The sequence below is a fragment of the Nannospalax galili genome, unplaced genomic scaffold, assembly GCF_000622305.1.
Source record: "Nannospalax galili isolate Female #2095 unplaced genomic scaffold, S.galili_v1.0 scaffold417, whole genome shotgun sequence".
In the NCBI taxonomy this organism is placed as follows: domain Eukaryota; kingdom Metazoa; phylum Chordata; class Mammalia; order Rodentia; family Spalacidae; genus Nannospalax; species Nannospalax galili.
Window position 1 is genome coordinate 2,835,913 of NW_008340785.1, and position 24,538 is coordinate 2,860,450.

A 24,538-nucleotide genomic window follows, 5' to 3' on the forward strand; every position below is an offset into this window, starting at 1 on the left:
ACATGATATTCTGTCATGAAAACTTTATCCTCTCGGTCACCTACCTACCCTTTCACCTACCAAATATTTCTCTATCATCTCTCATCTGTCTCTCTCTCTCCCCACAGTATTTATCTTGTCTTGAAAGACTTTTATATTTGTTTAGTCTCGATATTATTCCATTACAATACAAACTACGAAAAGAATAGTGATTGTTTTATCCAGTGATACAGCCTTAATATCTAGATTGGGGTTTGCAGGTCTAGCTGTATGGCTATAGGTACCTACTGCTATTATTTTTGTCATAATAATAAGATGGTCACAACGCTCATAATTCTATAACATTTTATCAACTTTTTCTGAATTAGCAAATACAATCAAGAAAAAGAATGTTGTGTAAACTTTTTCTTGGATTTTTCACAACATTTTCTTTTCTTTTGTAGGTAATGAATATTCGAACAGTACTGAACAAACTGAAAAAACCAGAAGGCCTTTATCCTAACTATCTGAATCCCAGTAGTGGACAGTGGGGTCAACGTAAGTCCAAAGTTCAGCATTCCTTTCTCTCTTCGTGGTACCCAGCACTGTGCTAGTTGCTGAGAGGAGTGCAGTGCTTACTGAGGAATGTTGAGAAAAGGGAGTGCTTCCTTAACAGCCCTCTGTGATAAGACAGTGTTACCAGGAAACTGGACAGCTTGTTTTCTACAGATAGCTGTAAGTCTGATGACATAGCACATTTGAAGCTATTGAAAGGGAGATCTGGCCAGTGTAGTGTGGGACTTCAACGAGCTGTTCATGTGGGTAGAAGGAAAGCATGTTCCTGTGTGATGATGGCTTTGAGAGTTTTGCTCAGAGTAATAACTGGATCGTTCCACTTCTAGCATTTTCTCTTTCTGCATTGAGTTTGGAAATTGGAAGCACAGACAGAACACTTTCTCTTCTTAATTTTAAGCACCAGATAAAGATTTCTTGTGAGTATGTTACATTTAGCATAGGAATAAGTTTCTAATGAGAACTGCTACTGCCAGAAGTCCTCACTTCAGACAGTTTTAAGCAGAGGCATAAGGCCTGGGAGTCAATAAAAGAAATATTCTCAGCTAATTTGGAAAAACTGTGATAGGTTAAGAAGCAATTGAAATCAAGTAGAGAATATTAAGTGAGATGCTTAGCTGTGGTGAAGGTGTTCACACTGCCTTAAATTTTTACTCTAATTTTGGCTTTTTCTTTATACTAAATAGCATATTCATAGATAATTATGTCTCACTGCTATTTTAGAAGTACTTCCCTTAAAGAGTAGGTTAGTAGAAAAAAAAATGCAAAACTCCATGTCTCATTCTGGTAATAGCTAGGAAGACCCTAACTATTGAAACTTTAAACTTTAGGTCCATAAGGAGAGCTCCCACTCAGAGTGGTCTTCCAGATCCTGCTGGAAGTCCTTGAGACCTTTTGGGTGCCCACAAGGTCAAACATTTATGAATACTGAGACTTCCTCCTGCCTTTCTCCTGTGTGATACATTGCATGAGCAATGGTGGGTAAAACGTAGAAGCCTCATGAGAATCAAGGCAGACACCAACAACTGCTAATACTCCCTGGGTCTTTGACCTCAGTTTAAAGAAATGGCAGTTTCAATTATGAATAACTTGAGGAAACAGAAGAATAATTATTGATTCTAGTAAACGCCAACACTTCAGTGTATGTCAATGTATTGGTTGCCTTTCTTGGTACTGAGACAAAATGCCTAGTAAAAGCAACTTAAGGAAGGAAAGGTTTGTGGTGGCTCACAGTTCTGGGGAACAGTTCATCACTGTGGCAGGAGCCTGTGGTGGCTGGTCACATTGCATCTGTAGTCCAGAAGCAGAGAGAGGTGAATGTTGGTACTCAGCTTGCTTTGTCCTTTTTAGTCAGTCCTGAGTCCCAGCCCAGGGATGGTGCTGCTCACATTTAGGGTGGACCTTCCCACTTCAATTAACCCAACCTAGACACTCCCTAGAGGTTTATTTCCTAGATGATTGTACATCTTGTCAAGTTGACGATCAATATTAACCATCACAGTAATGTTCTCTAATGAAATGAAAGTACCTGGAAAGCAATTCTGAAGCATAATGAAAAAAAATCACAGTTGTATAGAGGAAAAGATTTCATGTTGGGGTTTCAAGACTATTGTTGCTTATTGTTACTGATACTGTTTCATGAGTCACCATCTTTACTTGAAAGTGCAACTAAAACCAACCAGCTTTTTGCTTGGATAGTTAGTAGACATGTTCTCAAAAACGAAATAGTGTTTGCACCAGTGGTATTAAATTTTGAGTTTCTAGGGGCTGGAGACATGGTTCAGTGGTTAAGAGTACTGGCTGCTCTTTCAGATGATCCTGGTTCAGCCCCCAGCACCCATATGGTGGCTAATAATCATCTGTAACTCCAGTTCCAGGGGATCTGATGCCCTCTTCTGGCCTCTGTGGACAGTGAACTCATGTGGTGCACTTATACACTCAGGCAAACATTCATACACATAAAATAAAAATAAATTTCTAGAAAATTTCTAAATAAAAATTAGAATTTTAGAAAACTTGTATATGCCACCTTAAGCTTGACTCTGTTTTCTGATAATATTGGTGGTTACATTAACAAAGGTGGGATTTTTGTTTTGTTTTGTTTTATTATACTGTATAGTGAAATGTGTCAACAGAGCATATCTACATAAGTTAGATATGCTTATCTACATAAGTTAGAAAAACCTACATTTTCCAAATTACTTGTACATACTATTATAAAACCATGCACATGCATGACAGAATGACACACTCAGAGTGCAAGATAGTCAGTAGATTTTAGTGTAACAAAAGTACAAAAGTTTTCTTTTTTATTTTAAATATTTTAAGGTGTTGTTTGCCACCATGTGGGTGTTGGGATTCGAACCTGGGTCCTCTGCAAGAGCAGTTGGTGCTCTTAACCACTGAGCCATCTCTCCAGCTCTATTGATATAATTTCTAATCTTACATTTGCAGCTAGCCATCAAAAAAAAAACTTTAACCATTTAAATACCACTTACTGAGTTTTAATAGCAAAGAAAAATATTCAGATAAGTATCTGAAAAGACTGTGTGTGTGAGAGAGACAGAGAGACAAAGAAAACCAGAGGTCAACCTGAAGAATAGTTCCTCAAGAACCACCTTGTTTTATGAGAAAGGGTCTTTAGGATCTCTCACTGTCTTTGGGACTCACTGAATGGACTAGGCTGGCTGACCAAAGAGCCCCACAAACCTGCCTGCCTCCACTTCCCCACTGCTGGTATTGTAAACATGTGATACTATGTCCAGCTTTTTAAAATGTGGGTTCTGGGGGATCAAACTCAGGTCATGCTTGTGTGACTAGCACTTTACCAACCGAATTGTGCTAGTCAGTATTTGTCAACCTGACACAAATTAGAGTCCCTGGGAAGAGGGAACCGCAGTTGAGGAATATCCTCCATTAGACTGGCATATCCGTGAGGCATTTTCTGAATTGGTAATTGATGTTAGAGGGCCCTGCCCACTGCAGAAGCTAGCCAGGGAGTAGCCTTCCTCCGTGGTCTCTGCTTCAGTTGTTACCTCTAGGTTCCTGCATTGAATTCCTGCCCTGACTTTCCTCAATGATGGACTGTCATTTAGTTACAATAAACCTTTCCACAGTTTCTTTTTGGTCAGAGTATTTCATCACAACAATAGAAAGCAAATTTAGGAACTGAGCTGTATTTCCAGTCTCATGATAAGATAATTAAGACCCTCTTCCTTTTTCCAATAGTAAAACTACATAAGGCTGGCTTTTCTTTGTATATTTTAAGCAAAGCAATGTGTAATAATGGATCAAAGTTGGAGCATCCAGTAAGGAAAGCAAACATTAAGGAGATTGGCAAAAAAGTAAAATAATATCAGTTTTTCCACTAATTTGATAACATTTTTATGAAAAATATCTGTTTATGGATATAACTAATATTCTTAATGAATCAGCAAGAACATTATTAAATTCTGTTTTAGTAGTCCAGTATGGTGAATATTGGTAGATACTACTCACATAAACACATTCTTCAGGGTTTTGTTTTTTTGTTTGTTTTTTGTTTGTTTTGTTTTTGTTTTTGTTTTTGTTTTGTCTTTTTTGAGACAGGGTCTCCCTGTAACCTTAGCTGTCCTGGAACTCACTGTGTAGACCAGGCTGGCCTCAAACTCAAAAAGATCCACCTGAGGGACAGAAAGAGCCAGTTATAACAGGAAATCCTGGCTTCACCTTTTAGGTCACCCATATACTATATATCTGGCCACATTTCCTGGTACAAAGAGCCTTTTATATTTGGGTTGTTTATGGGCCAATTTTCTGATGGAAAAACAAACAGGATTGATGAATCTGGTGTCTGTTTCTCCCCGATCTTCCATTCTGTGTTCCAGCTGTGAAGGCACCCTTCTATTTTTATTGTTTAATCAGGGCTTCATGGCCGTCTCTAGGATTTTGCTTATACTGTTTCCTTAGCTCCTTTGTTTCCTACTGCTGCTAAGACCCAGCTCAACTGCCATTTCCTCTATAAGCCTCCTCCTTCAGGGCCCTGGTGCGAATGTTAGCATCCATCACTCCTCTACTTCTAACTCTCCAGCCTAGTCCTTTGGGTACTTTCTGCTCATAGTCTTGTCCCGGTGACTCACATACACCCATCTTCCTAGGTATGCAAAGATTTAGAGGTTGGTGACCATGTCATATGTGTGTTTGTTAACCCAGTACACAGTACTTTGAACCTACTCAATGTTTGTTTACTGAATATTTTGAGTACTCATGTACTTTGTATCTGATCTTTCATTCTTTCAGCAATATTTGTACTTATTCTCCTATAAAAGTTGGCTCTGCTTCTTAGTTGTGGCTAAAGGGGCGGTATCCTCTCCCCTGGCAAGATGAACAGATTTTGTGGTCATTGATGCTCGATGTGAAGCTCTATGTCCACACATAGAACAGTTATCTCATTCTGATTTGTCTAATATGTGCACATGTGGGTGTGGGTATTGGGGGGAGGTTGTTTATGAGGTCATTAATATCATTGAAGGATTGCTTTGAACAGAGAAATTCAGGTTCAAATGAAGTCTGCAAAAACTTAAGGAAAAAAATGTTGATTATTGTGATCCCCCTATATTATGATTCTTTTGCTGTTTGTTTTTGATTTTTCTTTTTGAGATATCAGGAATCATTTTGTGGAACCTATTCCTAACAAGAAGAAAATCATAATTTACCCTTTTAGAGAACATAGGATTTAAATGACTACAGTGAGCATTACAATTACAGCTGTTGGAGATAAAAATCCCATGTAGGTTCTTTCTAGAGTTGATGTTCCTGTTCTTATGAAAAAACAGACTTCCATCTCCTAAGTTCTCCAAGAATTTACACAGAAGTCTTATACCAACACATCCCTTCCTGAGGAAAGCTTAATGCCAAATTATGAAAAACATATGTTGCACCTCTGTGTTCCTTTATAATTTTTTTGCCATTGGTAAAATTTTGATAGCTAGAAAATGGAAAAGTTAAACATCAAAATAAACTAAAACAAATATATTATTATAACCCTTTTTCCCTTTAAATGAACTCCAAATGTCCAGCTTGCTTCCTACATTATTACAGAATCATAGCCCAAGGTAGAAAATGCCAAGCTGCTCCTGGCTATTAGTTTTCTGCTCTCATTGCTTTGACTCTGAAGGACACATCTGGATTGTGGCCATCGCTCCCTATTACTTCATTTAGTCCTTGTTATTTTGACAGTAACTGGACAGCGGTTTGCTTTACCATGCATCACTTGTGTTTGTCTCTCACGATCATGCTTAGAACAACAGAGCTTATTATTGATGAGATCCTACTTAGTCTGTTTAGTTTGCAAATGTCAGGGGTTTCTGTGGTAATTTATTTAGGAAACTGTAAAGGTCATATGCTGGTATTTTAAGAATTAGACTGACAACTTTAAAAACATATTTTCACCTAAAATTTAAATCATGTAATTCTGGATTTTGTTCAGTAAGAAAAGTACATATTTAAATACTTAAAGTTAGGACCCTATTGACATGAATAGGTACAGTGTTTATTAGCATTGACTTAGAAGAATTTTGATTGAGTCATCAGTTGGTTGTTGAATGAAAGATGCTTTCCAGGGTCCAGTGTGGACTGGAAAACATAAGTGGCCTGGTCTCTGCTCTCTTGGATCATGATCTGCTGGAAAAGGCAAGGTAATTTGCCCACATTATGAAAGGGCAAGTGTGGTATATGTGTGCTGTCCAGAAGCTTAGGATGGCGTTAGAGGACCTTGTAGGGGATGTTGGGGAAGATCTCAAGGAAGTGCTGTGTGATTCTGGAAATGTCCATTTCAGCCAGAGAAAACAAGGCCTGCAGAAGCCCCAAGGAGCATGGAAACTGAGGAACCGAAAGAAAGCCTGTGCAACAAGTGTGCAGAGAACAAGTGACAATGGCATAGAGGAGACTGAGATCATGAAAAACCTCTCTGGTTCCCAGAGCCAAGGATAAATTGGCCTTGAGCAAGTGGCAAGCAGACTCATGTGTGAGGAGGCTGGCCTGGAGGAGTGTGTATGTGGGTTGGGTGGCCCTGTCGATAGAGCTTACAGCAGGGATGGAAGTGGTGTCCCTTCATGTCCAGCACAGTAGACAAGGGCTGCATGGAGCTACTGATCATTGTGATAACTGAAGAACTGAACTTGCTATTCAATTTTAATAAATTTAAGTAGAAATAGCACACTCTTATGAGAGTGAAAGCCAGAAATAAGATAATTAGCCACTGCAGAGACACAGGCAGTAGTTGTTGGAGTTTCCTTTCTGTTGCTCTGACCAAAAGTAACTTAGGGGAGGAAAGGGTTTATTTGGCTTGTACTTCCAGATGACAGTCCATCACTGAAGGAAGTCAGGGCAGGAACTCGAAGCAGAAACCATGAAGAAATGTTGCTTGTTAACTCATTCCCAGGCTCAGTTAGCTAGCTTTCTTATATAGTGCAGGCCCACCAGCCCAGGGAATGGCGCTGTCCACAATGGGTGCCCTCCTGCAGTCAAGGAAATTCCCCATAGATGTGCCTACAGGTGATGCTTCACTTTCTTCTCAAGTCACTCTAGGCAATGTGAAGTTGACAAAGCTAATCAGGACAGGTGTAGTGATGGTTGAGCCAGGACTGCATTGGTGAGAACAGAGAGGACTCAGAGGATTTGAGAGTGGTAACAGTAGTAGCCGTCGTCGTCGTCGTCGTAGTAGTATAGTAGACTCTCTAACATCAGATTCAACCCTCATGATTAAAATGGTCTCCTCTGCATTAATTCAGTTTGCCAGAGGACCAAATTGTCCTTGTCTGTAGAGATTGCCATTTTTTTCTCCTTCACTTTAATTCAACTTTATTTATTTAGTTAATAATCCAGGAATGTTGCTAGAGTGGCAGAAATTTGATTAGAATCATCACCTTCAGTATATCAGGTAATGGGTTAAAGTAGAAACAGCACAAAAGGCAGAACCCATGCGCACTGTTCCCAGGATGCCTGTTCAAGGTCATCAATATTTAAACTGTATTAAACTTATGCATATGGGATGGAGGAATCAGAGCAGAGAATTTTAAAATGACCACTTGATTTCTTTGTTTTGTTGGTTTTGCTAGAGAATTGAATCCAGGCAGTTAAAGTAGTCAAGGTAAGTGCTCTGCACTGAGCTACATCCCCAGCTTTATGACTCCCTGAATTCCAGTTTGTATAAATGCAAAGATGGAGACTTGAGAAAAAACTGAGGTTGAAGAGATAAAAATAATGAATTCAGTTTCTAGCATATTCAATTTTAGATAGCCATATAGGCATCCAAGTGGAGTTATTGACTGGACATCAGAACATTTCTTTAGAGCTATAGATACCCTAACTCTTATAACCAAGTCAACAAATAAATGTTTCATTTTAATAGGTTAATTTAGTTTTGAGTGCTTGCTAACTCACTCCCAGGCTCAAGCTTAGCTAGCTTTCTTAAACTTAAAAGTCCATTTTGTTAATGTTCAAGTTCTCTGACTCCTAGGAATGGTATTTCAAATAGATTGTGTTTGTGGTTTTGTAAGCAAATATGCTTTAAAGATAAGGATGCCCACCTGCAGGCGCAAGGTTGGAGTAATCATTGCAGTTGGTGTGCCATAGTAAATGGCAATGGAGTCGTGAGAATGAAGCATTAGAAGAAAAAACTTCTGCACAGTCTTCCTTCTTACTGTACCTGCCCCATCCATTTTCTCCCCTTCAGATCTATAATGCCAGAAAAATTACCAAATAGTCATGACATTGGCAAAACCCTGAGGAAGCTTCTTGTTTATTGCAAGTCATTTCTTTAATTTGCTAATGTCCATAGCTTTGACAGAGTTTTCTATTATTCGGATAAAAATGAAATTAAAATATTTAAATATATAATATGAAACATTTTAATTTGGCAGTTTTTACTAGAATCAGATTTTTAGAATTAGAAGTGTCTCCGTATAATTTCTCATCGTGTTTACAAAATGACCCTGGTGATTATTAAGGGCATAGCACATGAGTTTCCAGCCCATCTGTTCATTTCAGAAGATAAGAGACTTGGAATTCAAATGTTACACTGAGCTGCAGCTGAAGTGGGCTTTTGCATCCTAGTGGTAATGTGATTTTGCTGCATTATCTGAATTAAAAACTGAGTCACTCTGAAATTCATTTCCCTCTCTTTTCAGATCATGTGTCAGTTGGAGGACTTGGAGACAGCTTTTATGAGTATTTGCTCAAGGCATGGTTAATGTCTGACAAGACAGATCTAGAAGCTAAGAAGATGTATTTTGATGCTGTTCAGGTAACCCAATGTTTAAACCATCTTTAGCAGTCAGCTCTAACTTACAACTTGCATATTAATCAGGCTTTAATGAAAAAATAGATTACAAGTGGCTTGTAAAGTATTTCCAGTTAGGGAGAGCTCAGTGTCTGCAATATAATTATAACAATAGCAATCAGACTTGATGATTTTAGTTTTAACAGAGCAGTGAAAAGTTATTATATGGTTCAAGCCTCATTTAAGAGTCATATATCTAGCAAGACCTGGTGGTTCCCACCTTTCACTTCAGCACTTGGGGGGGTGAGGACAGGAGGACTGCTATGAGTTTGAAGTCAGCCTGGGCTATATGAGTTCCAGGCCAGCCTGACCTACAGTGTGAGACTGTCTCAAATTAAAAAAAAAAAAAAAAGAAAAAAAAAGTCACATGCCTAAAAAATATAGTTATATACCACATAATAATCTGGTCAACAATTGATCATTTTATAGACAGTGTTCTCTGAAGATGATATTGTATACTAACCTTATAGCAATGTTTCTATTATGTTCACACAGTAAAATTGCCCAATTGCACATTGCTCAGATTATAACCCCTTCACTAAGCAATGCACGTGTTTCTTCATTATAGCTACACTTAAAATTATGGGAGAAGAATCCTGAATTTATATTCTGCAAATTGTCTAAGTTAAAATTGCCAAAGATGATTGACAGCCCCGATGTCTCCAGAGATGTCTGGGAAATACTATAAGGGAACAGACTTCTAAAAATCAGAACTAACTAGTATTTAAGAAAGTTACTCAATAGTTTTCAAGGGTCTTTTACAATGCAGGAGCACTAAGAGAACAAGTGTGTGTTGAGTTACCTACTATGTGTCAAGCAGCATGTTAGGGAGATACATTTAAGTGATGTGCTAGGTTATTGTTTTTGTTTTGCTTCATTTGGTTTTTGTTTTTTTTTTTTAATTTGGTTTTTTTTTTATTAACCCCATTTTATAGATAAGGTTGCTGACTTCCAGAAGTTTATGTATAGAATTAAAGTTAAAATTCGCATCAACACTTGTCCCTTTTCACTTTATTAGTATGGGTGCATTTGTGATACAAATCTCCCTCTGACATTTAAGTGTTTATTTACAAACTATAAACTGGAAAGGTAAATCAGAGATATCTAACTGTAGGAGATGGCCAGTATAAAACTAAACTAAGAATCGCCTCCAGTTACACCTCAACTAAAAACTAAAATAAGATTAGAAAGTAAATATAAGAAAAATATTTTGAATGAAATATTTTAATATATACCCAATTTTTCAGGAGTAAAGCTTTTTAGTGTAATCAGGTGCCTTTGTGATTAAGAATATGAAGTGGGGCTGAGGATGTAGCTCAGTGGTAGAAATCTGGCTCAGCCTGCCCAAGGCCCTGATCTTGAACCCCAGCACTGCAAAAAGGGATCTGATGAGGAAGACACACACACACACACACACACACACACACACACACACACACACATTGGTTTTTTTGAGACAGGCTCTCCCTAGAGCCCCAGCTGACCTGGAACTCGCTGTGTAGACCAGGCTGACCTTGAACACACAGAGATCCTCTTGCCTCTGCCTGCCCACTGTTGGGATTAAAGGCTTGCACCACAATGCCCGGCTTTTGTTATTAATATTATTATCAAATTTTCTTGAGTGTTGTTATAAAAATGTAGCTAAATTCACAGAAAATTGACCTTTTAATTGACTGCTCAGAAATGTGTTTGTACACAGTATTAATTCATAGGAAACTGGGTCTCAGGTATAACGAGCTGACCTGGAACTTTGGTAGATAACCAAGGATGACCTTGAACTCTTGGTTCTCCTGTCCTTAGCCTCCTAAGTGCTGGGATTACAGGCACGCACTTAACCACACCCAAATTTAAAAATTTTTAATACCATTGATTTTAGCCATTATCCTAAAATTATTTCTGTAACAGGAGGTTTGGGTAATTTGTTTGCTTAAATATTAAGTGTAGCTTGCTTTGACCTGTCTACTGGATTGAGTTTTGGGTTTTTTCCTCCCTCCATCAATAGAGAATTCAGTTAAGCAAAGCATATGCAGCCCTTCACTGGTACAAACAAGCATCAGAACATGGCCTATATTGGCACAGCTTTTATTAAGGCTCATGGTGAACACCAAATACAAGCTGGGATATGGTCCCTGTAGCCTCGTCCTCATTTGGTAACATTAGAAAACCCCATTCTTATGAGGTTGATTTTCCCTCCTTCCAGTGAGGTTTCAGGTTTTAATCTTAAACCTCAGTACAGTGTACATTGTGTCATCTTCTAATTCCCATCCCAGCAGACATTTTAACCATTTTAATTTTAAAGTGGCCCTATAAGATCTTGGTGTTCCAAGAAAGGCTGTTTTGAAATACTCTTTGAAATATCCCCCAACCCTCCCCCTTTCTAGAACTATACCCACACAGCTTAGTAGATTCTGTTTAGACAAACCCTTGACAGGAAAACCCATTAAGAACAAATGAGCAAAGTGTTTCCCTGCTTCTCTTAATTGTAAAAACATTTTCAATCCATTGTATATTTTCAACTTGGAGAGCAAAGTTAGAACAAATAAAAATGAGTTTGAAAGCGGCAGAGTCCTATAGGTAGCAAAGTTTCTTTTAGCTAAGTTGTACTTTAAAAGATTGTCAAGAACCTGTACAAGATCAAGCCAGTCAGCATTCCAGCCTAGACGGCAAGGGACACACAGCCCCACTTTCGCTGAAGAGCTGTTTGCATTTAATGGCTGCTAGGGAGGGAGAGTCAGTTTTCAGGGGTGTGGACTCTGGTAGGCTGCCCCTGCTCCAGCAGATGAGCCCATACCATGTGCATATGGGCAGCACCGATTAGACTCAGTGGGTTATTTTTTAAAAACAAGGCATGAAGCTGGAGGGAGAACGGGCAGGGAAGGTAATCCAGAAGGAGCTGAGGGGAGGCATGGGTAGTGAAGAGGATCAAAATATGTTGTATGCATGTATGAAATTCTCAAAGAATAAATAAAAATCTTATTATTAAAAATGATTATGAGCCAGAAACAGCAATGCACACCTGAGGCCAAAGGCTCACTTGGCTCCAGGAGTTCAAGGCTAGCCTGGGAAACATGACAAGAACCCACCCTATAAAACAAAAACATATCACTATCAAGCGGAAGATGCCTTATATTATTGTTCTGAACAGTCGAGTCACTGGGTCACTCTGTTTTAGCTGTAGGTGGATTTGGAAAGCATTTCATCTCAATTTGGGTTTAGCAATACAATACTTTGAGCTCTCGGCCGGTTATTATGGCCCTACCTGAACACCACACTAAGAATCCACAGTGGTACATGATTGGTACATGGGCAGATTATATATCAGACATTTAGCAGCCCAGAGACTTCAGCAAACTAACAACATTTCAAAGATGGAAGGATTAAACCACAGAAAATACTATATTCTTTCTTCCCAATCAGTTCCCATAGGTTTGACACAATAGTTTATATTTAAACATTTTAGCATTTCCACACAAAACCATTGCTTTGGTCTTAAAACTTCATCATAGTTTATTTTAGGAGGTAGCAAGTTGGTCAGAATCATGCCAAAAATAATATAGTACTTTATTCAGTATCCATAACAGGGTAATAATGTTTCTCTAATCTGTACTCAAAAGCTATTACTCTTGCCATGTAGAAAGAATAATTTCTTGGGTGATGAACAAGTATCTGCTTGAAGGGACTTTATTGCAATTTATGTTATGAGAAGTGTAAATAGCTAAGATATTCAGTTGCATTAAATGAGAATGAAATATTAATGTAATAACTAAACCATCAATAAAATTAGCTTAACCACAGTTAATGAGCACAGTAGTGTGTTCATTTATTTCTTTCTCAGTTTCATTTGTTTGCTTCTAATAAAGGTAGGAAAGGTTTTATCTGCCTGCATATTCCTTTTCATTCATTCTTCTCAATCTCCTCTTGCCAAATGTGCTTCCTGAAAAACCTTTCCTTTTCTGACAGCAGTGACTGCTGCAGACCCATCATCACACTTTTCCTTCTATGACGACATAATGGGGTGGGGCACTGTCTGTTAAGGAAACTGGAAATTAGTAATTCCAAACATACCTCATACTTTTTGCTTTTTAAAATACAAGGTTTAGAGCTAGAGAAATGGCTCAGTGGTTAAGAACACTGACTGTTCTTGCAGAAGACCCGGGTTCGAATCCCAGCACCCACATGGCAGTTAACAACTGTCTGTAACTCCAGTTCCAGGGGATCCAACAGCCTCTTCTGTCCTCCACAGGCATTGCACAACACGGATGCACTTACCTACATGCAGGCAATACACGCAATATTTTAGTTCTTATCTAGTTGTTTATAATATCAGCAATTCTTGGGCCTAAATAAAATATATTTATAAATCTTTTTTGTAAATATCTCTTAAACATCTTCATTTGTTTTAAAGACACTAATTATACAATAATATGTTTCTCAGTAGAATAAACGGGAAAGAACTTGATTTAATTTCTTTGTGTGTTTGTATGTGTATGTGTATGGGCAAGTACATAGGAGTAGACACATGCACTTGCACATGTGTGCAAGTAGAGGCCAGAGGCCAGAGGCTCAGGTGTTGTTCCTCAGGAGCCATCTACCTTGTTTTGTGGGACAGTCTCTCATTGGCCTAGAGCTAGACTAGCTGGTCAGCAAGCCCCAGGGCTCTGCCTGTCTCCTCCCAACTCCAGAATTTCAGCAAGCACCACCACACTTAGCTTTCTTCACATAGTCTCTAAGGATCAAACCAGATCTTCATGCTTTACTGACTAAGCCGTCTCCCCAGATCCTGTATTCCACTTCTCATTACCACATAGGTGATATAAATAAATGACTTACCAGGTGCTAGTTGCAATACTGACTGCTTTATAAACAAAATGTTGCAGAGTCCTCAGTAGATAGCATTTTTCATATGAATGAGCATACTGAGCCTTAGGGATATTCGGAATAAGTTGCCTATGGCATGCCTGGACAATGTCAAAGTGATCATCTGAAGCCTTATCTGACTCCAGAACAGCCCACTCAAACCTAGGATGGAGAGGACAGTAATGCTACTGGCCTGGATCTTAGGCCCAAACGTGCCCTATCCTTCATCTTTAGTGGGATGTGAGCTTTGTGAACATCAAAATACACTGGCTCAACTCTTACACAGCACCAGTGGCTTGTCTTTGAGAAGGGAAGGTCATTTAGGGAATGAGAGCTGCAAGTGTTTGGTCATGGGCCAAACAAAGCTAACGTGGCTAGGCCAACCCTGTTATTCTAACCAAATGAATAAGGAAGGCATGGATGAGAGGAAGAACGCAGAGGGCAGCCATTTCAGGTCAAATTAGATTTGTAACACCAAACTCAGATTGTAAGGAATGCTACATATAACAATTTTTTTTAATTATAGTATATTGGGGCTGTAGAGATGGTTCAGCAGTTAAGAGCACCGACTGCTCTTGCAGAGGACCAGGGTTCGATTCCCAGCACCCACATGGCGGCTACGAACCGTTCTTAACTCCAGTTACAGGAGAATCCGAAGCCCTCTTCTGGCCTCCACAGCATTGCATGACACGGATGCATTCACATACATGCAGACAATACACTCATACGCATAAAATAAAAATAATAAATAAAATATTTTTTAATTAAAATTATAGTATACAACTGGGCATTTTGACACACTCCTGTAATCCCAGCACTCTAGAAGTTAAGGCAGGAGGATTGTTGTGAGTTTGAAGCAAGCTGCTGCATAGTGAGATCAAGGCACTCCTGGGATATATAACAAAACCCTATCTCAAAAAGAAAAAGGAAAGGAAAAGTAATTAACTGTACAATGATACCACAGTGTTTAAAATCAGTTTGAAAAGAGATTTACAGAGTGTTAAAAATAAATCTTATTTTCAGGCCATTGAGACACACTTGATCCGCAAGTCTAGCGGTGGACTAACGTATATCGCAGAGTGGAAAGGGGGCCTCCTGGAACACAAGATGGGCCACCTGACCTGCTTTGCGGGAGGCATGTTTGCACTAGGGGCAGATGGAGCTCCTGAAGCCCTGGCCCAACACTACCTTGAACTTGGGGCTGAAATCGCCCGCACCTGTCATGAATCTTATAATCGCACCTGTGAGTACATGTTATTCTTCATTTACCCTTCATTCCCCATACTGTGATTTCATTCCCTAAAGAATTTTGCCATAGCCACTGTCAAAAGATAAATAATAAATAAATAAACTGTGGAAATTGATGATACTGACTATACCCTAAAGAAATTTATATTTTTTACTTAAAAGTCACTGTTTTTAAAGAAAAATATGTATCCCTAGTTTGTCAAGTAATAAAAATGTAGGCTGTAAAGAGTTAAGCCATTCTCATTTACCTTTGATTTAGCTCATTAGCATTGAATAAGGGTCTCTGTTGCAGGACAAAAAGAAACTTTCATAAACCATTTATTAATCTTTCCCAAAGTCCTTAAAGGAAATTGTGTGTCTAGCTTTCTGTTTATAAAATAGACATTTGAAGCACAAATAACTGGCCTTTTCTGATATAATGACAGAATTCTCAGTCACTGAGCTTTCAACTACCTAACAAGGTATGTTATGGCTCCTTATACTCACCTAGTTGGTGCTCGGTGAATGGGAGTTAAATGGGGGAAAGAAGATAAAATGACCATTGCCACTTTCTAAAATTGGCTCTTTTAGGTGACTAAAATTTAGGAGTATATTGAGTATTATGTATTTTATATGATGCTAATGACTAGCCCTTAAACCAGTCATTCTGACACCTGTCTTCAATGTTCTTAGTACGTCCTAATTTTGTTTAGGTTGTTGACACTATGGTAACTCCTGCTCATTTGTTTCCTGTGCTTTAGTCATGAAACTGGGACCAGAAGCTTTCCGATTCGATGGTGGTGTGGAAGCCATTGCCACCAGGCAAAATGAAAAGTACTACATCTTACGGCCAGAGGTCATCGAGACCTATATGTACATGTGGCGACTGACTCATGATCCCAAGTACAGGACATGGGCCTGGGAAGCTGTAGAGGTGACATTTAATTTTCAAGTTACTTACAGATCAATTTCCCAGTGAAAAATGTTCATAATGTCCATAAATCTGTGTAACGACTTTTCTGAGGTTTTCATAGTGTTAGCCAGAGTTTCTTCCATTCAAGACCAGATATTTCCAGTCATGTCATTCCAACCATGAGCTTTAGCTTTTCTTTGTGTGATAGTAGTCTTAGATATCAAAGCAAATAGATCTAGATAGAAAGCTCTAGAAAAGTGTGTTATATCATTAAGTTCCCATGAGCAAGAGTTACTGGATATATTAGTCACTTTTCTGTTGCTGTAATAGAAACACTGACCCAGGCAATTTATAGAAGGAAAAGTTTCTTTGAGTTTATGGTTCCAACGGAATTACAGTCCATCATGGCAGGGAGGCATGGTAGCTTGAGGTGGCTGGAGCAGGAGCAGCAGAAGCTAAGCTCTCACATCATCACACAGGCACAGGAAGCAAGAGAAAAACTAGAGATCCTGCAAGGTTTAAGAACTCTCTAAGCCCACCCCCAGTGACGTGCTTCCTCCAGGATAGCCACACCTAAAACCTCCCAAAGAAGCACCATCATCTGGGGACAAAATATCCAAATACTTGGAGCCTATGAGGGACATTTTCATTCAAACCACACTGGGCAATTTGGTGATATTCAGCCCTGTGGTCTGTTAGATGTCAGCACTTCAGGTTTTCTATAGGTCCTTGGGTTTTAAAATGACAGTCTGTGCTTTTACTCAAAGTGAGCTAGGTACTTAGATCCAGAAAGAACTTACAGAAAAATGTACTTTAGGGGTGGGTTCTCATTTTGTGGTCAGATTTCCCTAAACACCATCTGCAAGCTTTCCATCTATCTCAGTGTGGCATTTTAACTGTGGCCTCTTGGGTCTCTTCCTGCCGAACATGGAGAATTATCTCCCTAATCTGTTGTGCTGGATGCCAGAGGAGGTGCCCTCAGCAATACACATCAAACAGAGTCTAATTCTAATAACTGCTGTTATTCTAAAAGGAGAAAGAGGAACTCAGGGGATAAGAAAAAGCAAATGCTTTAACTGCACTCTCATTCTCTAGAGCTCTTTGTTAGCTGTCTTTAAAAACTGTCCTTAGAAAGGACTTCTCTTAGGAAATCTAAAATGAATATTGCTCTTGTGTAAAACTTGATTCCTTAGAGAGCCATTGATGAGTGTTCCTCAGCACTCTCTTAATGTGCTTCTTATCACTAATCATTATTCATATACATATATATATATTATATTGTCTTTTTGAAGCAGGGTCTCCCTGTAGCCCCAACTGTCCTGGAACTCACAATCTAGACCATTATTCATATTTAAGTAATAGCACTTTATAAGTAAACTATGCAAGGTTTTCTAATTATAGTCAATACTGATTCCACTTTGTTTAAATTTATGTTTATTTTTTTCTCTGGAAAAAATGTGTTAAAAATGAAGTTCTCTCTGTGAGATCAAGGCCAACGTGGTCTACAAAGTGAGTTCCAGGTGGGCTGGGCTAGGAGACCCTGTTCAACAAATTAAAAAGTAGGTTTTAATTTCATCTGAGTTTTGGTAATAGGAAGTTATCTGACTTTCATTTGGCAAGCAGAGGAATTATGAGCTTAAACTGCAAATATCAATTTAAATTAGAAACATCATGAATAACATATTTCATCAAATCTAACACCAGGGCTCAGAATATAGCTCATTTCAAAGAATGCTTGCGTTACACACATAAGCCCTGGGTTCCAATTCAAGAACCACATAAACTGGATGTGGTAGTGCACATATGCAATCCCAGCACTCAGGAAGTGGAAACAAGAGGATTAGAAAGTTAAGGTCATTCTCGACTTAATGAGTTTGAGGCCAGCCTTAGCTACTCATGAGATCCTGTCTCAAAAAAAAAAATTAAGACTGCAGAGATGTCTCAGTGGGTAAGCTTGGGGACCTGAGTCCTGTGAGTTAGTCATGTGGAGTCAGCTCTTTCACTCTGTACTTGTTTCACCCTGCTTCCGGTTTCTATAACATCTGTAACCTATCATCCTACTTCCTAGCAATACATCTCTTTCCCAGCCTTCTTCCAGTGATGCACTTGATAAACCTAATTTCCATGTCTTCATTAAATTCTTAATAATTATTGCAAGTAAGTTAGGACAATGTGTATAAATCAGCATACAGCACTGGAGCCTCCCTTTGTGGGTGCCTAGCCATCCACTGATCACAGGCATTCAGGCCCTGGTGAGCACACCTGACAGAAATAACTTCTAACTGGGAACAGCAAGAAGAACTGTATTGAATTCTTCCCAGTTGAATAGCTGACAGCTGGCAGATGAGGTCTATCAGAATATTAGTTGTATGTGTTTATTCAGACAGATTAGGTAATATCCCAGCTTGGTTGAAAGCATAAGACTTCGATGAAACTTTCTCTTCCTTTGCACAGTTCTCTTTAATGCCCAGGGCCTAACCCTTTCCACACAGGCATTCTGACTCTGAGAGAGGGATTTGGCTTTCCCTGCTTCTGCCTCCCCAGGCTTGATTCCTCTCTCCAAACTCTCTTCGATATGTTCACGTTGCCTGGACTTTTGTGTTCTGTCCTTGAATCCAGACCAAACTGAAGCAACCTTAGTAGCCTCAGCACTTGGGATTCACTCTTGGATATCTCCATGAATTGGCCATGCACCTCACCCCTGATGAGAGGATGCTTTCCTAGCCTCACAGTAATGTTTCCTGACTTAGAGTCTAAGTCATGCTGCAAGCTGTTGGCTTCCCCTGTCTAAGCCCAAGGTACCATCACTTAGGGTAAGGTTTGTCTTCTACTCATTGATTAAAGCTTTGGTCACTATAAACATTCTTACGTCCTGTCCTTGCTGTTAACACATCATAGCCACATATGCTCACTGGTAACAAACCTTTACAAAACTGCCCAGAGACTGAGCATCTCAAGAGCAGACAAATGTAATGATTTGCTCAAGATGTGATCACTTCCACTGCTGAGAAATTGGTAGTCAGAATCTGAATTGGTAGAGACAGAGTCTTATGAGGGCCAAGAAAACCTGTTTGTCACCTTAACATTCCTAAAGTCTTAACATTTAGACTTTTGTTTGGGATTTTTGTTATTAGTGTATATTAATTGTACAAAGCAAGAGGTTTTGTTATGACATTTCCAGTAATATGCATATGGGTATTTCAATCATGCACTTAGATTTTTAGCATGAAGGTACTTCATTTTTGGAAAGCTTAAAGTGTCTTCCACATTTTCCTTCTTTGTAAATTATTTTCTATTTACCTAAAACTTAAAAAGAAATGAAAATAGCAAGGCTGCCAAAAGGCTTTTGTCACTGTGGTAAGCATTTCTTTGTCTTCTTTTATTCATACTACAACCAAGTGTTGAGAAGGACACTGCTCACATTAAGGGATTTCTGAGACCACAATCAGGAAATCTAGTTTGTGCCCCCACCCCACCCCCAACTTTGTGTTCTTGACTGTTAATGCTTGTTGGCCCACAAGGACTGATGGAAGAAAAAGACTGAGTAGGCATGAACTGGAAAGGATGACCATGCACAGTCCATCCCCCAGAGCAAATCTTTATCTTTTTTTTAGAAGCCTCTAACTCACTGGCCTGACCTGAGCCTCCTGAACGCTCATGCCACTATGTCTGCCTGTCTACTTTTTATTTAATGAAGGCACTCACAGAGATGTCTCTAGGGGAGAAGGGTAGCTACTTACCTGGTCCTCTCAGCTTCTTATCAGCAAAGAACATCAAAGGGAACAACCAAGAAAAGATTTTGTGATTAAGGTGGTTTTAAGGAAATATCTGGAAACAAGGTTTCATTGTGTTCCACAATAAGCTCACCTACTTATTTTAAATGTTGACTTTTTTTTTTCATTTACAAATAAATTTTGGCCTAGTCCATGTATCTGGTACTTGGCTGCTTCTCAAAAAGCTCTTTATATCAAAAAGGAAAGAAAAATAATAGGAATTAGAAGCTGCCCTCTCTGGGGCTGTTCCTCATTTGCCTTACTGTATGTTATTTAGAGTTTAATATAAGCATCTTTTTAAGCTTATTGTTCCTTTTCCTTGAGGGTTTTTTTTTTGGGGGGGGGGGAGTCTTTAGCTTCAGCTGTCCTGGAACTCACTATGTCGAACAGGCTGGACCTTGAACTCACAGAGATCTGCCGCCTCTGCCTCCCAAGTGCTGGGATTAAAGGCATGTGCCACCACGCCAGGCTCCTTGAGGCTTTTTTAAAGTACTAAGTCATGAAGAATTTCTCTTTCATTTGTTCTTGTAGCATGCTGGCTGGATTTTCTTTAACCCAGCAATTAAATCCTTCTCCTCATGGCTCCATCTTCTCTTTTCTTCTGCCCTCTGTCCCTGATATGAAAAGTCAATAGCTTTGTTATCAGTATCTTCAGAGCATGAGGTACAGTGTCCCTGCTCATGAGCCCAAATGGCTGCATGCGTTCTCTTTCTTCTATTCTGAGCTCCCATATGCAAAGCCTAGTTTTCCTTCAGACCCCTTCTCTGGCCAATGAGAGTTTTCACCAACTAATATGGAAAGGCTTGTGGTTTCCTGAAAAATAGATTACAATTACAAATGTAAGAAAAAGAGAGTATCTGGGGAATGGCTCAGTTGGTGAAGCACTCACTTTAGAAAGTACAGGGACCTGAGTTCAAACCCCAGCACCCACATAAAAAGCCCACATGCCCAGTGGCATGTGCTTGCAATCCTGGCTCTGAGGAGGTAGAAACAAGAAGATCCCCTGGGCAGGCTGGCCAGCCAGTGTAGCCTGATTGGTGAGCTCTAGGCAGTGAGTCCCTGCCTCAAAAACGGTGGGTGGTATTCCTGAAGATGACAGTTGAAATTGTCCTCCAGCCTCCACACATATACATACACACATGTACATGCACACACATGTACACCCACCCACATATGAACACACATACACCACATATTTTAAAAGCCCTAAGTCCGTTCTGAGACTTAAGGCAATCTCTTAACTATAAGTCCTTGTAATGTTAAAAAAAAATTACATTCTTCCAATAAACAGTAACATAGAGTAAACATTCCCATTCCAAAGGGGACGAAAGGGAGGATAGCAAGGAAAGACTAGATTAAAGCAAGAGCAAAACCCAGCAGGAAAATACCAAATCCTACAGCTGCATGTCTTGCATCATCTGTGGTCCAAAAACCTTAAGTACCCCTCCTCGCTCACCAGTTCTACAACCTGCAGCACATGTGTTCTACCTCTCTCTCTCTCTCTCTCTCTCTCTCTCTCTCTCTCTCTCTTTCTTCTCCATCATGGGTCACTCGCTAACTACCCCTTTAAGCTTAACATCCCCCCCAAGTCTCTTTCTGTTGTTCCACTTAAAGCCTACAGCTTTCTTCAGCAGATGGCCAATGGTTCTGTCATCTCCAACGCCCTGGGGTCTCCATTGTGACTTCACCTTCACAGTTTCATGTACTTGCCTCTTGGAATCTCCTTATAATGAATCTAGTCCTGTCACACTTTCTGGAACTTTTTTGGTGCAAGACAAAATTACCCCATAACTCTTGCATTTTGCATATCTTCAAAACCAGCACCATGTGGCAAACACTACTACTGACAATTTAAAAGTAATCTGGGCCGTTCTACCACAGCTGTAATGATCTGTTTGCTTGGTGGCTGCACCTGAGAAAACAGTTTACCAGGCAGTTACTTTCCTGCAGGGAACCCCTTCAGCAGCATTCTCAGTTCAGACTTTACACTTTCAAATAAATTTGCATTTTTGCAAGTCCCTCTGCTTATTGGGAGACCAACCAATCTTGAGGTAAACTGCCCAACCTACATCATAGAAAGATACCCAGCCACCTAACTGCCTATAAAAGATGTTTGACTTCTCCTGCTCACTGCTGTTTCTCTGCTCCCCCAGAGGCAGCCCAGCAATCTGTTTGCTCTCAAATAAACCACTGTCCCCACCCCCATGGAGTTGTCTGGTTAGTGGTCTTTGCTGTTCCTCTTCCATGCACTTATATTTATTTTGTGTACTTTGTAGCTGTCCCAGTCATCAGCTTTATATTCTATTAACTGTGCCTTATCACTCAAAAAAAAAAAAAGTTCCAACTTTTGAATTCTGGAGTCTTGCCCTCAGGGAACTTTCCCACTGTCCCAGTGTGACCTTTCCCCTTAAATATACCAGTCTCTTTTGCAATTACAGCTTTCTTTGTACCCTCTTTTCCACAACTTTAAACCCCTCCCTTCCTTGCCAAACTACACATTTTGTAGTATCTTTCTTCTCTACTTGCTACTATTTCTCACCATAAATCTGGTAAGTACACTAAGCAATAACCATGCCACAGCCTGTCTTGAAATTTCCTTCACAAAACAATGTAGTCCATCACTTTTGTTTTGGGGGTTTGTTTCGGTTTTTGACAGGGTTTCCCTGTAGCCCCAGCTGACCTGAAACTCTTATGTAGAGCAGGCAGGCTTTGATCTCAGAGAGATTCACCTGCCTCTGTGTCCTAAGTGCTGGAATTAAAGGCATGCACCACCACACCCAGCTAGCCCAGTACTTTTGAATTCCAAATTCATTCAAATTTTCAGGACATGGGCACAATGCAGGCAAATTCTTTGCCAGAATATAACATGAATTTCCTCTAGCCTAGTTCCCAATAGAATTGTTGTTCATCTCTACAACCTCATGAGTTGAGCCTCCACTGTTCACATTTCTCTAAGCATTCTGGTCTTCCAAACTCCCATTAAAGTGGCCCATTAAGTTCTGCTTCAAGCACTGTAGGGCTTAATCCTCCTGCAAATAATTGGTTCTACTGGCCTACAGCCCACATTCTGTTATAGCAACAGAAATATAAGGTAACTGGACACCTTGCATCCACAGTTAGAAGCTGAGAGAGATGAATGTTGGTGTCATGCTTTCCCCTGTGTTCCTTCTTATTCAATTGGGACCCTAACCCATGGGTTGGTGATGCCTACATTCAGGATAGATCCTTCCTCAGTTAAATCTCTCTGTAAACACCCTCACAGACATGTCGCGTGTTTCCATGGTGATTCTAAATCTAGTCAAGATGACAGTGAAGATTAACCATCACAACAGTCAATGAATTAGAACCACTTTTCCGAAGGCAGTGTTTTCACTGTGGAAGTTTTTATTTTGCCATTAATAGGATTAGTAGAATGTGGTTATGAAAAATAACTTGACTAAAAGGGAATATGCTTAATAACTAGACAAGCATTTGATTTGGTGTCATTTTAAAAGACAACTCAAGATGTATCAAAATTGAATATAAGATCTGAAATGAATGAAACTCCTACAAGCAAACACTGGGGGAAAAATCTTCTTGAGATTGGCCTTGGCAATGACTTTTTTTACTTGACACCCCCAGCAGTAAAAGCAAAATAAAACACACAGGACCACATCAATCTACAACATTTCTGCACAGCAAAGAGAACAATCAACTAAACTAAAAGATAACCTACAGGATAACCTACAGGTAGAAAATAGTTTCAACCATGTACTGCCAAGTGGCCTTTGTCTCTGTCCACTGTATGATGACATTCCTTTAAGGTCTTACTGCTTAGTAATGTTGTAGCTATTTTATTTTGTATAAGCATACCCCATAGCTGTATCTGATGAGGGGTTACTATCCAAAATATATAGTGAACTCACATAACTCAGTAATATAAGACAAAAAATGGGCAAAAGACCTCAATAACCTTTTTTCCAAAAAAAAAGACATACAAATAACCAGCAAGTATATAAAACATTGTTCAGTATCAAATCTTCAGAGAAATGCAAATTTCACCTTCTACTAAAATGACTATTATTAAAAAGAGGGGGTAGGTAACAAATGATATAAGGAACACTTGTACCCTATTGGTGCAATGTTAACTGGTATAGTTTTCATGGGAGACAGCATAGAGGTTCCTTTAAACTTAAAGCTGTAATATGATCCAGCAATCCCATTTCTGGGCATATATCCAAAGAAACTGAATAAAATCTCAAAGCAATATCTTCAATCTCACATTCATTACATCACAGTGGCCAACATAAGGAAACATCCTAAGTGCTCATCACTAGATAAAGAAATAAAGAGGATGTGGTATACATGTACAATGGAATATTATTCAGCCTTTTACAGTAAAAAATTATTCTGCCATTGGAAGCAACAGGGATAAACCTGAAAGACATTATCCTGAGTAAGCCTTATACAGAAAGACACAAATACTGTATGACAGTACTTCTGGGTCGAAGCTGAAGAAAATTAAATAAGTTGGGGCTGGAGAGATAACACAGTGGCAAAAAGCACTGGCTGTGCTTGCAGAGGACCCAGGTTCAGTTCCTAGCACCTACATGATGGCTAACAACAATCCATAAGCTCCAGTTCCAGGAGATCCAAGGCCCTCTTCTGACCTCCTTGGGTGTCGCATGCACATGGTGCCCTTACATCTGTGCATTCAAACTACACATGCACATAAAAAAATAAAAATAAATTTAAAATATCAACTTTAAGAACAAAAGTAAAGAACTTAATAGAAGCAGAGAGTAGAGTGGTAGTTACCAGGACCTGGGGGTGATGGGCAAAGCAACATACTGGACAAAAGGAATAAAGTTTTCAGCTAAAAGATTAGATTTAGATTTAGAGGCGATATACAGCATGGTGACCACAAAAAAAAAAAAA

At 39.3% G+C, this 24,538-nt stretch overlaps 1 protein-coding gene across 3 annotated transcripts in view; it reads left to right on the forward strand.

Moving 5' to 3' along the window:
• Positions 1-24,538, forward strand: part of Man1a1 (mannosidase alpha class 1A member 1) — a 200,700-nt gene that overhangs the window by 171,076 nt on the left and 5,086 nt on the right. For all 3 annotated transcript variants that reach the window (XM_029564805.1, XM_029564806.1, XM_029564807.1), the window contains 4 exons: positions 423-516; positions 8,700-8,815; positions 14,732-14,951; positions 15,697-15,869. In XM_029564805.1, coding sequence (XP_029420665.1) covers positions 423-516; positions 8,700-8,815; positions 14,732-14,951; positions 15,697-15,869 — 603 coding nt within the window. The remainder of the gene's footprint in view (positions 1-422; positions 517-8,699; positions 8,816-14,731; positions 14,952-15,696; positions 15,870-24,538) is intronic.